Genomic DNA, 13,874 nt, shown 5'->3' with positions numbered 1-13,874 from the left:
ACTCTATCTTTATACCATTGAACATGTCAAAAACATAAGACTTGAGCTTCATAAACATTATAGTCATCATTCTAGAATAATCCTCAACAAACAAATGAAACATCTATCCCCGAAGTAGTTCTCAACTCTCACAAGACCACACAAATCACTATGTACCAATTCTATAATTTCCTTTGATGTATGTAACTTGCTCAAAAAATTAGACTTAGTCTTCTTACTGAGTTGACATTGTTTGCACATAGAATTATTAAGTTTATGTAGGCTAGATAAGCCTCTCACTTTCTTCTTTCTACTCACTTTGGCCATATTTTCAAAATTTACATGACAAAGCCCCTTATGCCATAACCATACATCTTCAACTTTATCATATAGGCAATAGTAAGATCTAGGTAAAATAAGTTATCTCTTATTTATTCTCTAACACTAATAAAGTTCCAATCACCATCATAGATCTTCACCTTTCTATTCTAGAACTCCACTCTGTGACTTGTGTTATTCAATTGTGCAACACTCAAAAAAATATATTTCATTCCTTGATTGTATCATTCAACATCACTGAACCTCTACCTTTCACAGGACATGGAGCATCATTTTCAAGCTGTACAAATCCACCATCACATTCCTCTAACTTATCAAACTTATCTATATAACCAGTCATGTGATGTGAATATCCACTATCAATAATCCATGTTCCATTTTTACTAACATGATATATAAGGTCTTTTCCTTCGTCGTACCTTTCCTCATCAAGTTTTCTTTAACAACAACATATACCACTTTCTCACCTTCATTCTCATCGTCTGAATTTGACTCAGTGTGCTCTTCCTCAGTAATGTAGCATGGCTTTTTTCTTTTTCTTTATAGTCTTTATTCTTTTGATATTTGTTCTCCTTCTTGTCACTCTTGTTGTTGTTAGGATGTCTAGCAACAATATGACCAAATCCATCACATTCAACACATATCATAGGTAGTTTACCTTTGAATCTTCCTTTACCTCTCGATAGCCTCCTTAACATCGGTACTTCCATCTAAATCATCTAAATCTTAATCACTCTCATCCTTGTTGCTCTTATCTTTTTTTGAACTTCTAATGGTTAGTGATGTCTTGAAATAATTATTAATCTTAGGCCCACTATTATCAAAGTTACTTAACTCAAATGTAGTCAATCTACCAACTAAGGCACCAAGAGTAAGAATATTACCATGTATATCTCTCATTCTCATCCTCGCTACTCTTATATTTGTTTGAGTTTCCAATAGTTAGTAACGTCTTGAAATAATTCTCAATCTTAGGCACACTATTGTCAAAGTTACTTAACTCAAATGCAGTCAACCTATTGACCGAGGCATCAGGAGTAAGAACATTACCATGTATAGCTCTGAATTCCCGAAGAGCATATACTCTATTAGCATAGATGGACAATAAGCTTCTCAACACTTTACTCACAACTTCTTCGTCACTAATGTCTCCTCTAGTAACTTTGATGGCACTCATAAATTCTTTGATTCAATTACTATATTGAAGAATGTACAATGAAATGAGGATAACAGGAGAAAATATTGTTCAACATAATAAGCATTCACATAATTTTGACACAAGTATTTAACATGGAAACCCTATAAAGGGAAAAACCATCTGGGACTAAGAACCCAAAAAATTCACTCTTCTAAAGTGAGCTCTATTAGGAGCCAACCTTGTTAAAGGTTACATACACATTGTTAATGCAACCTTGTTAGAGGATTTTCACCAAATATCATCTAGACCTTATCACTCCAAAAATATCTAAAGAATGGTCTGCTCTAAAGGACTTACAAAACATTCAACATAATGTCACTATATAATGAATTTATAAATAAGATTGTTAGGGCCACTCGGTTAAGAGATTTTCTGTTATAATGGTTAGAGAGTAACAATGAAATAATCTATTAGTTTTTAACACTACCTTGATTGTTTAGATCACCGTGTCATTCTATCTATTTCCTCTATTTATTCTCTTTCTTCCTTTTGCTTGCTTCTGGCTAATCTACTCAACAAACCATCCACTTAGCACTTCTCTTGCTTGATCTTCACAATGTAGTTCTGATTGGTTATCCTTTTAGCTATCACGTTCTTCTTCAACTTGATCAACAATAATGAACAATGCATTCATCCCTTAAATAGAAAACTTTTGTTGCTCCTTCAAAATCTTCCAAGTTTTGCTTCTTAATCACAATCATCGATCTTCATCAATCTTAGATTCATTGAATCTAGACACTCGGGTAATATGCTTCCACTTTGAACTTTGTGCTCCAATTCAAATTATCAATTCTCCTTCATTAGATCTTCTTTAAATTTCTATAGCCATTGATCTCATAACTAACTTCATTCTTATCTCTAAAACTTCTTGAACAATCTTTATTTTCATCAAATATCAACCTCAAGTTAAATATTTTCTAAATTATTCTTTCTTTTTAATGCTTGGTTAACATTACATCTTTCTCAGTCAACACTAGACTCAGTTAGTACTATAATTGCTTATACGTGATCTCAACAATTAATCAAATCATGTAAAATAACAAACCAACATTATATTGTCAGATTCAACTCATTCAAGTGCCCATTGAATACCATACACTTATCAACACTTACATCATCGTTGCACTTTCTTCAAATCCTCTTTATCAATAAGACGAGATGGTACTCTACTGAATTAGCATAATGTCTAACCAATTAAGGCTTGACATCAATGACAATATAACAACTAATTTGACTCTTTCACATACATTAACAACATTAGTAGTTGGGGCTTCCAAGATGTTTGATGCAAGATCATCCTTGGGTTATTAACTATCTTGCATCATCCATAGTCTGCTTATTTTCTATTTTTTAGTTCCGATACGAGAACTTGAGGTGGTGATCTTTGGATCACACATTCTTGATTATTGAAACAGGTTTTCTTATTAAGGACTTATTGTGGCTCATCTTCCTAAGGTCACATGTCTTTATGTTTCATATGCATGGATATCTAATTCATTATTCTTGGGTGGTGTGATCTTTGTTGACTCATTAGAAAATGCATGGTATTTTGCTTATACGAAGCTCATCGTTGCTTATGAGGTTTCATGGCTTTACATGCGGGTTCTTGGATCATGCGAGGACCTATATCTAAGGTCACTGGTTCTCTTATGCTTAATTATGTATTTAACCATTTAATCTCAAGGGTCCACTATGATATTATATAACATGTTTCCTATATTAGGAAATTGTGATCTTAAAGTTGACATGTGTGCATTGATGGCTACATATGTAATGTAAGATGTATTTGATGAAAGATGAGTTGATAACAAGTAGTTAGGAGGAAGAAGGCGAAAATAATAAAAGTGTATGATCGAGCATTTTGGATTATTTGTACTAGTCATAACTAAGAAGGCCTTACAACTTGACATATTTTGATGTTCATACAATGTAATTGGATCTTTCGTTAATAAAGGAAATTATTTTTAGTTATATCTTGTTGTGTTCTTAGTGTGTGACTCTTTGCTATGGGGTTTGGTCATCTCCTTTGGGGATTCATCAACCTTTTACTGCATCAATATGCCAACTTATTTTATTACCTTAGCATGTATGATGTATGTAGCTCAGCTACACATTACAATTTGAGTAAAATTGAGAGGACAAAGTGCATACCTTTCTCTTTTTATCTCTCTTATTTTTCACCCACCAATAGTCATATTGTAAATGTAATATCCTAATGCTCAATTTGTCCTATTTTGTTGATAAGATGAGCTATAAACAAGAACATGCTGCCCATCATTTTGTGCAAGCCTTAAATTTTTTGAGCTAACCTTCTCTACAATTAATCTTATTCATAGACTTAATTATGTTGTGGATCTATCCTCTAGAAATGATCACCTTGAAATGCTTCCTCCTAACATGTTCCTTATTTTTTACTTTTTATTAATTGCTGTCTATCAGCTTGTTGGTCAAATACTTTGAATTAAGCACTAAATATCTTGTAGTCTAGGTCATTAATACACCAAAGTAACATTGGACCACATCATATCAAAACATCAGAATCTCATTTATATTTCAAGTTAGTGTATGGACATCTTGCATCTTTACATAACACATCTTATAATATTCTTCAAATCTAATGAGACTTAATTATTATTAAAGAATGTAAATTGACTTTCATTTATATATAATAGTTTTGTGAAGGTGTTTCTTAATATCATCAAGTTTTGTACATAATCAACCCATAAACACACAAATATAAAATAATAACAAGAGAGCTCAAGATATTTTTACACCATTAAATAAAGCCATTGCCAAAAATTAAACTATATACAATAATAATATTTTATTGAATAAGAAATCGCTCATTTAGATGATTATGAGCCAATCCTCCAACCTTGTCAATTTCAATGTGGATAATTTTGAAGTCTTGTTAGAACAATGCAAATCCATTTCCCACACCACCATAACGCCGTAATAGTGGATTAAATCCGTTTTGTGTCGGAGGTTAAGGAAAACCGTAAAATGATATTCACTTTTACCGACGGTGAAGAATGTTATTACCATCTTGGGGGCCCCGGGGGCTCCTGCGAATTATTCAGTCTCCATCCTTTCTTTAGATGAAGTTAAAAATAAATAGAGGAGAATAGAAATGCGGAGTGTTCTTTAAAGAAACTCAAAGCTTTTACATAGATTTCCAATCCTCTGTTTGCGTAAGCCGGATCTGCAAATGATAGATAAAAAGGAGAGAAAAAACAAGACTCGGACTGGTTTGTTATTCGGATATAATTTTGAATCCATTGGGCTAACCTTTGTGAGAATCGAAATGGTTCCTTTTTACTCATCTGGATTCGTTTGGGTTTTTAATTCTGTTTGAAAGCTCCTCATCAGTAAACCTGTCCATTGGTATCGATCTGAATTGGGTTTAATACAAGCTGGGCAGCCACGGATGAATCCCTGTATTGACAGAAGATCATAGGGTTGCGGGATTGGAAGGTATTATATTGTTAATTCAAATGATTCACAGTTTGCAGGGTGATTGCTGGCGGAAGCATTAGATGGCGAAAGATATAGAAGGAGGGTTACACAATAGCAATTAAAGATAAGATGCCTGGATTGAGCCAGAAGAGTGCCCATCACATACACACTCACTCATCGTCAACATCCACTTCCAGTTGTGGTGGATCGGGCACAAATGCCAAAGATGCCATATGGTCTTGTTCACGAGACCATGTCACCAATGCTCAGCTTTACAAGGTATGATCATGATGCCCTTTTCGATTCCCTTTTTATTGCCAATGCCTGATCATGATTGGATTGATTATCACTCCATTTTTATACCTAATATCTGGAACTATCTCTATTCTATCCATTCTTCGTTGCCTTTGAAAACAATTTCGGACATCTTAATCAAAATTCCTTCGTTATATCTGGAAACATCGGTCTGTCCACTTCTTATTACATGTGAAAATAGTCTTAAACATCCAATTAGCCCACCCCGTTGATGGTGAAGGCTCGTTTGATTAATTAAACGATATGAATATCATTGCCTTCTGTCAGTGATCTTGCTACTTTATGATTTTCCCTTGGATGATTTGCCAACATCTTTGTTATCTTAGATGGATTTCCAACATTTAGCTTATCATTGCACTGACCTATAATCTATGCAGTTTTAATTTTCATTGCATCAATCAACGCACGATATCTTTTTCTTTGGATGGGAAACCCTTAGTGTATTATTGTATCCCATGAACCTCCAAGCTTTGTAGTTGATTAATAATTGCAATAGTCAATGTTTACGAAAGTAAAAACCTTCCAACAGTATTTATCCATACAATCTGGAAATTGAAAACGATTTTTGAGAGGTCATATGTATTGTTCTATTTACTATGAATTAGTTGGCTACTTGTGTACTAAGTCATTTTTCTTTGAAATTTATTTGGTAAGATTGAAGCAATGTAGAAAAGGTCTCTTTAACTGGTATGACAATAATACCTGAAAATTAAAAGTGATTTCGGATAGGCTCTATCAAATTTTCTATCGGATGAATAATAATTGGAAACTCATCAAGTTCATTGTTTTCTATTGGAGTTCAAAGCTTTTCTTTTTGGTCAAACTTATACAATATTTGATTGCTACTATATATTAGATCGATTGTTAGTGTTGCTCAAGTCCTGTTTAATTGTTTTATGTTACATTTGTTTAATATTTGTCATAATTCATTCAAATTTCCCTGTTCTGTGGTGGTTGTCATAACATTTAGTAAATTTTTTTGGTTTACGTTTATAACATGGGTTTCAAATTATACATGAAGTTAATGATCTAATCGGTTGCAACCTCTTTTTGAACTTAAGTAAGTTTCCTATAGACCATAGGGCAAGCCTATCACAGGCATTCGTGGCTCATGCTGTTCAAAATAACCATAATGATTCTATGTTTTCTAAAGATAGAAAATGTAAGTTTAGAAATGGTGTCATGAAAAAGCTCGAACATGAAGGAAAATTGAAGTTTATTGGATAGCAGTGTCCCAAAGCAATAGTCTTTAATGTGTTCATATTTTTGCCTTTGACATAAGGTATGCTAGTAGTTGAGATAGTGCAATCTTTCTTATCTATATATTCATTGATCTTATATTTAACATGTTGTTATATAAAGGCAAGTTATTAATTTTATTTGAAATGGTCATAATTGCATGTGATTAGTTTTGGAGCGAACTCCCATCATCTTCTCGACAGGAATTGTTGCGCATTGATAAACAAACTCTGTTTGAACAAGTACGGAAGAACCTATATTGCTCGCGATGCAATGGACTGCTACTGGAAGTATTTTCTCAAATTGTCCTTTATGGGAAAAACATACACCAGGAAGCTGCATATGCTCATGCAGTGTGTGGGCAGCCACAAAATAGAAACTATATGGAAACTCGATCAAAATTATTGTCTTCAAGCACTCAGGATGACACAAGTGATCCATCAGTTCACCCATGGGGTGGGTTAGCTACAACCCGAGATAGTGTCTTGACCCTACTGGACTGTTTCTTGATTGGAACATCACTTGAGGCGCTTCAAAATGTACATCTCTAATTGCTTCCCATCAATATTTGCATTTGTTATCAGGAAATCTTTTGGTTTAGTAAGTTTTATGTACACTTCACTCTTTTAGGTATGTGGTCCTTGTAGGCTATGTTAAAGGCTATAGCTCTAATCTTTATTCTTTCAGGTGTTTGACAGTGCACGAGCAAGGGAACGCGAGCGTGAACTGTTGTATCCTGATGCTTGTGGTGGTGGAGGTCGAGGATGGATAAGCCAAGGAACTAGCACTTCCGGAAGGGGGCATGGGATGAAAGAAACTTGTGCACTTCATACAGCAAGGCTTTCATGCGAGGCTTTGGTTGATTTTTGGTCAGCACTAGGAGAGGAAACGCGGCTCTCTTTATTACGTCTGAAGGAGGAGGATTTTATTGAAAGGCTCATGTTTAGGTGAAATTTACAAGGCATATTTTGCATGTACCAGCTTGTGTTAGAGCATTGCATGAGACAAAATCATAAATTATTCCGTTTGATTCCAAAAGCACTCTTGAAATCGTCATGAACCGTGGAAAAATTACGAGTACTACATATAGTGTTCTTTTTTGGGGCCTTTTTTGGTTGTACGATGTTTAGAGACAAAAATTATTGATATCTGACACAAGACACGTTACTGAGCTTGTACTCGGGATTTTCTAATGCTGATTCATAATGCACGATGCAGGTTTGATAGTAAGCGATTTTGCAGAGATTGCAGGAGAAATGTGCTGCGTGAGTTCAAGGAACTAAAAGAACTGAAGCGCACACGAAGAGAACCTCGTTGCACTACCTGGTTTTGTGTTGCAGATACTGCATTTCAGTATGAGGTCTGATTTACTTTTAGACGTGACCATGTCCTATAAATCTTTTTTCTATATTAAACGCATGAGAAAAATATATTAACTGATTTGTTAGCCGAATTCTGTTGAGCATTGGAATTTTGATTTAACAGGTTTCAGACTGCACAATACAAGCTGACTGGCATGAATGCTTTGCTGAAGCTGGAGAAATATACCACCATTTTGAGTGGGCCGTAGGAACAGGGGAGGGAAAGTCTGACATCTTAGGCTTTGAAGATGTGGGTTTGTCTGGAAGTGTCCAAGCAGATGGTCTTGAGTTAGATAACATAACTGCATGTTTTATCACATTAAGAGCCTGGAAGCATGATGGGAGATGTACAGAACTCTCTGTTAAGGCACATGCACTGGAGGGTCGATTATGTGTCCATCGTCGGCTCATTGTAGGTGATGGCTTTGTCACCATTACCAAAGGTGAAAGTATTAGAAGATTTTTTGAGCATGCAGAAGAAACAGAGGAGGAAGAGGTAGTGCAAATTATTTCGTGATGAACATTGTTTCCTACCTATATGATAAAGCCAAGAAATATTTTTGAACTGGTCGGAACAATTGATGCAAATGACAGGATGAAGATTCAACAGACAAAGAGGGCAATGATCTGGAAACTGAAGGCTTGCGCCCACAAAAGCATGCAAAGAGTCCTGAACTGGCCCGCGATTTTCTCTTAGATGCTGCAACTGTTATCTTCAAAGAGCAGGTACATTTTCCTATTTCTTAATTTTTAATCAATTAGTCTTAAATCACTGGTCATAATTATGCTTTCATCTCAGTTGGTTTTCTTCAACCCCAAATACTATTTCTAATAAATTTGCAGTATGCTAAGCTCCCTTCATATTTTAAGAAAATAATGCATTGGATGTTTTGCTTTGCTGCCAGTCTTTGAAATATGAAAAACATCAGCCAACTTCTTAGCCAAATTGCAGGAACAAAAATGAAGTTTAAATAATTTCTTTGATACATAAATTTTAGCATTTTCATAACCGTAGCTTTTGTTGCTTTCTCTCTCTTTGATAGTAGCTGCGGGAGTTCGTGAGCATGTATTCTTGAGCGATTCTTCAATCATTTTGTTGGTCAGGAGTCAGTATCTGGATCTAAAAGTAATTCACACTAATATTTTCTTGACATATGTAATATTTTTGCTTTTTTCTTAAGTAGGTTATTGATGCATTAGGAGGAAATGCAATTTGTGGATAAGATTTAAAGTATATGTGATTGTAAATTGGCTATCTTATGAGAAAGTTTATTCTATACCACTGGACTGATATTTAGTTGCTGAAGCCAGAAGCTTTGATAGGATACTAAGTTGCATTTTGATATATTTCTCTGTAAAGAATAGTTACATTGTGACTCATACCCTGACCCCTGGTACTCATGTCTCGAATTGGATCATTTGCACAGACACATATGGGAACATCTCTGGATCTCACTTTATGTCTATTGTAAGTTTCACTTGGAACTTGGGGATCTTCCTGCAAAGGGTTTATATATGTGTAATATAAATTTTAGTTTGCTGGCTCTGTTTTGAGTTTAGTATGGCTATACATACATACATATTTATTAATCTAGACATAATCCACATAGAATGTACAAGATTAAATACAGATTTGAGAACACAGCTGATAATTTATATATTAATGTCAATTGGCAGTCAATTAATAAAAAGCTCAAAGATTGAAGTCAGGTTTGACTTTGCTTACCAAAAGTAAAAATGGACTTCAATTACTTGGGTTTAATTGGAAAAATCCTGGAGAAAATCCTTGCATTTCCATCCGATGGAGCCCAAAACAATTGTTGTTTTTACTTTTTAAAATCAGGAGGATGAAGAGACATCAGTTCCTACGAGATTGAGGGCAGAGCCTCTGACTTGAAACCCAATTGAAGACCTTTTAGGTCACAGGAGCCTTCATGGGACATGCCATTTTTCATGATTTTACTGCTTTTAACCAACCCACAAATCCTTAAAAGTTCATTTTTAAGGAAAATTTTATAGGTTCTATATCTTTTTTTGCTTTCTTAAACGGAATTGTTGGAACCTTGCATGTTCACATAGGCTGTGGCTCAGGGCAAAGGGCCATTCTCGGCTGGACTGTGGCGAAACCTAGATTGGGATCAGAACCAGGTCTGGACTAGTCTTGACCTGGGTCTTTTGTAACAGAGTATAGAGAGTAATACATTGGTGATCTTTATTGAGTACCAATATTGGTCAATTAACAAGAGTTAAAACAATTAAAATGCAATAGGACTTCTAATTTTCTGCTTTTTGCACAAAAATGTATGTTTTTTTAAAGCAGAATTTACTTATCAAACACAATGATGCAACAGTAAGAAGAGGAACAACAAAAAGGATTAAGATGTCTATGGGAACTGAAGTTTTATTAAATGATTGTAAATATTGTCATCTCTGAGCACCTCTGTACCTTGTTTTGAAATAATGGCCTTCCAATCCCAGTTTCCATCTGCTGCCTCTATGCTATAATAGTTCAGAATTCAACTGTCTGTATCATGTCTTTGATTGTCAAATATGAGTAGAATTAATGGTTTCTTTCATTAGCATATATCTTGTACATTTTGTTTTCATCAGCATTTATTCGGGATTTTAATATGTTTGTTATTTATTTTTAAGCATTTTATGTTTTTTGAAGTTGTTTAGTAATCGTGTATTTTAATTTTTTTTCTCTAATTTCCAAATTTGAATATTTAAACGAGTTTCAATATTTGTTGTCTCCTGGTACTCATCTATTAATTTTTTTGAAAATTGTGTGGTAGTAACCATCCCGGTCTATACTGGTACTAGTCTCCATCTCTTGGTAACTATTCTGTTCGGTGTATTTGTTTCTCCTTCAACTTTTTTGTCTGTCCTTAACTAATTTTGGCTCACTCCTTTGGGTTTAAATATTGCTGAGCATAGCTTTTGTCACAGTAGGGTCAACCAACTCATTTAACGACAAGGCCGCGTACTTGTTTTCTAAATTGTTTAATAATTTAATTACTTGAATATGCATATATTTTCAAATTTTAAAATTCTAATACCTTCATAGAAACATAAAAATTATTGTCTTCTAATTATGATTTGTCTATGTATTGATTTGAATTATAGTTAGAAACTTGATTTGCATAATTATAATTTGCACACATGCAGCTTGGTATGTCAATATTTATAGTGTCCTACACTTAGCTTTAATGTTTAGTAATTGTGTATTTTAAATTATTTTTCTAATTTCCAAATTTGAATATTAAAATGAGTTTCAATATTTGTTGTCCTCTGGTACTCATCTATTTTTTTTTTGAAAATTGTGTGCTAGTAATCATCCTGGTCTATACTGGTACTAGTCTCCATCTCTTGGTAACTATTGTGTTGGGTGTATTCGTTTCTCCTTCAACGTTTTTGTCTGTCCCCAAACTAATTTTGGCTCACTCCTTTGAGTTTAGATATTGCTGAGCATAGCTTTTGTCACAGTAGGGTCAACCAACTCATGTAACGACAAGGCCACACATTTGTTTTCTGAATTGTTTAATAATTTAATTACTTGAATATGCATATATTTTCAAATTTTAAATTTCTCATACCTTCATAGAAACATAAAGATTATCGATTATTAATCCAAGTCACAAGCTTTGCCGATTTTTTGGCTCTAGGTTCGAATTCGTGTGGTGACAAAGTGACTGTCTCTGAGAAAATATATTTTGTTGTATTGTTTTTAGGGTTTTTGGCAGAAAAAAAATTAAAAAAATGGCCCCTGCATTCACTGAAATGGCATCAAGCTATTGAAAACTGTCACTGACCGAGAGCTAGGGCAAATATATTTGATCTATTTGTCTGAAATATTCAGTTGTGGCAGCCATTGCTTGCCTGGTCCAACATTCTGTGTTCATCATTTCCCAACCTTCGTTGCTTTCTGTTCATGGTTTTTCAACGGCGTACGGTGGCTGTTCAACTGTGCTTCTTCAGCATTTTATGTGGTTTTGGTGCTCTTTGCTCTTCGCTGTGCAACATTTCAGAGCCTTTGTCTGCTGCTTGTGGCTCTGTGGCACCGTTAAAGGGTATTCTGCTGCTCGTGGCTCTTGGCGCTATTCAATATCATCCCATTGACTTGGCAATTTTAATTCTAATGTTGAAAGATTGTAATTTATTGAGTTTTTTTAGGTTTGAAGATTAATTTAGTAGTTTGAGTTTATTTAATGTGATATATTTAAAGTTTAAAGTTTATTTGTAATTAAAATAACATGAATATGTACATTTTTATTCAAAGTAACAAGAATCGGAATCGTATCGGAATCGGCAAGGCCGAATCGAATCGTGAATCGGTGATGAATCGCCCATGAATCGGCGATGAATCAGCAAATTTGAAAAAACCCTTTAAATTTAGAGATTTTAACAATTTAAAACTTATTTCATGCACCCTTTATTGAATATAACTTAAAAACACTATAACATCATTAAATAGAAGTTAAAACTTAACATACATAAACATGGAAGTTTGTGTTTACCGCATGGGGTAAAGAGTTTTTATAAGACAGCTGCCTTAGTTATTATGAGACAGCTTTACGTCCAACACCTACTCCAAGTGCTTCAAAGCGTATCACCCCTCTTGAAAGGTTTGCTCTGTTATTCTCTCCACCATAGACACTCCATGCCTGCAGCAGCTTCAGGTCTCATCAACTGGTCAGACTTCCCACGACTGATAACCGTAGCGACTGGGGGTCTAGGGGGCAATGCCCCTAGTGGGGTTGAGGGGCAGCGCCCCAGGCGTGCTCCCTGTCGCGATACAGGGCAGGGTGGAGGGGCAACGCCTCCGCCACCAAGACCAAATCAGCACTTTGAAACCCACACAAAATTGCATGGAACACAGTATTTTTGTGATTTTCTTCTGATCTCACACTCTTTCTGGGAACCACTGATATTTTTACTACTTAATTATGTCTTTCCTTTCCCTTGGGCATTGTCCGTTATGCATTCTGAACATTTTTTATTTGTTGTCATTTTTTTTTTTAACTCTTGCTTCCTCAATATCTTTCTGCTGTACAGATACAACATTTCCTTGCTGAATTACTACGCTGCCAAGATGATGCAAGTCAACTTCAAGTCAACTTCCTAGCTGCTGCAGCCGATTCACGGCAAAGATTCTGGTGAATAATAATTTTCAAGTCAACTTCCTAGCTGCCGCAGTTGATTCATGGCAAAGATTCTGGTGATTTTTGCCATGAATCGCCTAAATTGGCGATTCAAGTGATTCACCCAAAAAAGTTGGCTCTAGTGATTCATGATTTAGAAAAAATTGCCAGGCATGAATCTTATTGCGATTTGGGCGATTCTGGGAACTATGTTTTTATTAAAACATTAATATTATGTTTATTTATTATTAATATGTATTGTATTACTTTGTTTGTAATATTTTTATTTTATAATCAAAAAAAAAAAAGACTTACATAGTAATAATTTTTATTTTTATTTATTATTAAAAGTTATAATATATTAATATTTTGTATATTTATAATTAATTTATTATTATGTTACTTTATTAATATTTTGAATATTAATAACATATATTTATATTTTTTTGAAAATTACATAAGGCATATTTAATGTCGATTTTTTTTCTGATTTTTTTGACTTGTCGAATTTCATTTGAACTTTATTGTTGTCGAACTTGAACTCTGAACTCGAACCTCGTGACTTAGCTTCTAATTATGATTTGTCTATTGTTGTCGAACTTGAACTTTGAACTTGAACCTTGTGACTTAGCTTCTAATTATGATTTGTCTATGTATTGATTTGAATTATAGTTAGAAATTTGATTTGTATAATTATAATTTGTACACATGCAGCTTGGTATGTCAATATTTATAGTGTCCTACACTTGAGCTTTAATGTTTAGTAATCGTGTATTTTAATTTATTTTTCTAATTTCCAAATTTGAATATTCAAATGAGTTTCAATATTTGTTGTCTCCTGGTACT

The 13,874-nt window shown here is 34.2% G+C and overlaps 1 protein-coding gene across 1 annotated transcript in view; it reads left to right on the top strand.

The window, feature by feature from the left end:
- Positions 1–4,534: 4,534 nt before the first annotated feature.
- LOC149575338 (uncharacterized) overlaps positions 4,535–13,874 on the top strand; it is a 33,468-nt gene continuing 24,128 nt past the window's right edge. Inside the window, exons 1-6 of the mRNA XM_089815108.1 lie at positions 4,535–5,251; positions 6,697–7,065; positions 7,214–7,473; positions 7,745–7,886; positions 8,012–8,383; positions 8,482–8,613. Of these exons, the coding sequence (XP_089671234.1) occupies positions 5,102–5,251; positions 6,697–7,065; positions 7,214–7,473; positions 7,745–7,886; positions 8,012–8,383; positions 8,482–8,613 (1,425 nt within the window). The 5' untranslated portion in view covers positions 4,535–5,101. The remainder of the gene's footprint in view (positions 5,252–6,696; positions 7,066–7,213; positions 7,474–7,744; positions 7,887–8,011; positions 8,384–8,481; positions 8,614–13,874) is intronic.

This window comes from Cupressus sempervirens, chromosome 2 (assembly GCF_028749045.1).
Source record: "Cupressus sempervirens isolate cs-2001-9-10 chromosome 2, ASM2874904v1, whole genome shotgun sequence".
Lineage (NCBI taxonomy): Eukaryota > Viridiplantae > Streptophyta > Pinopsida > Cupressales > Cupressaceae > Cupressus > Cupressus sempervirens.
The sequence above is the reverse complement of the archived record's forward strand: the minus strand, read 5'-3'. Positions and strand labels throughout refer to the sequence as shown.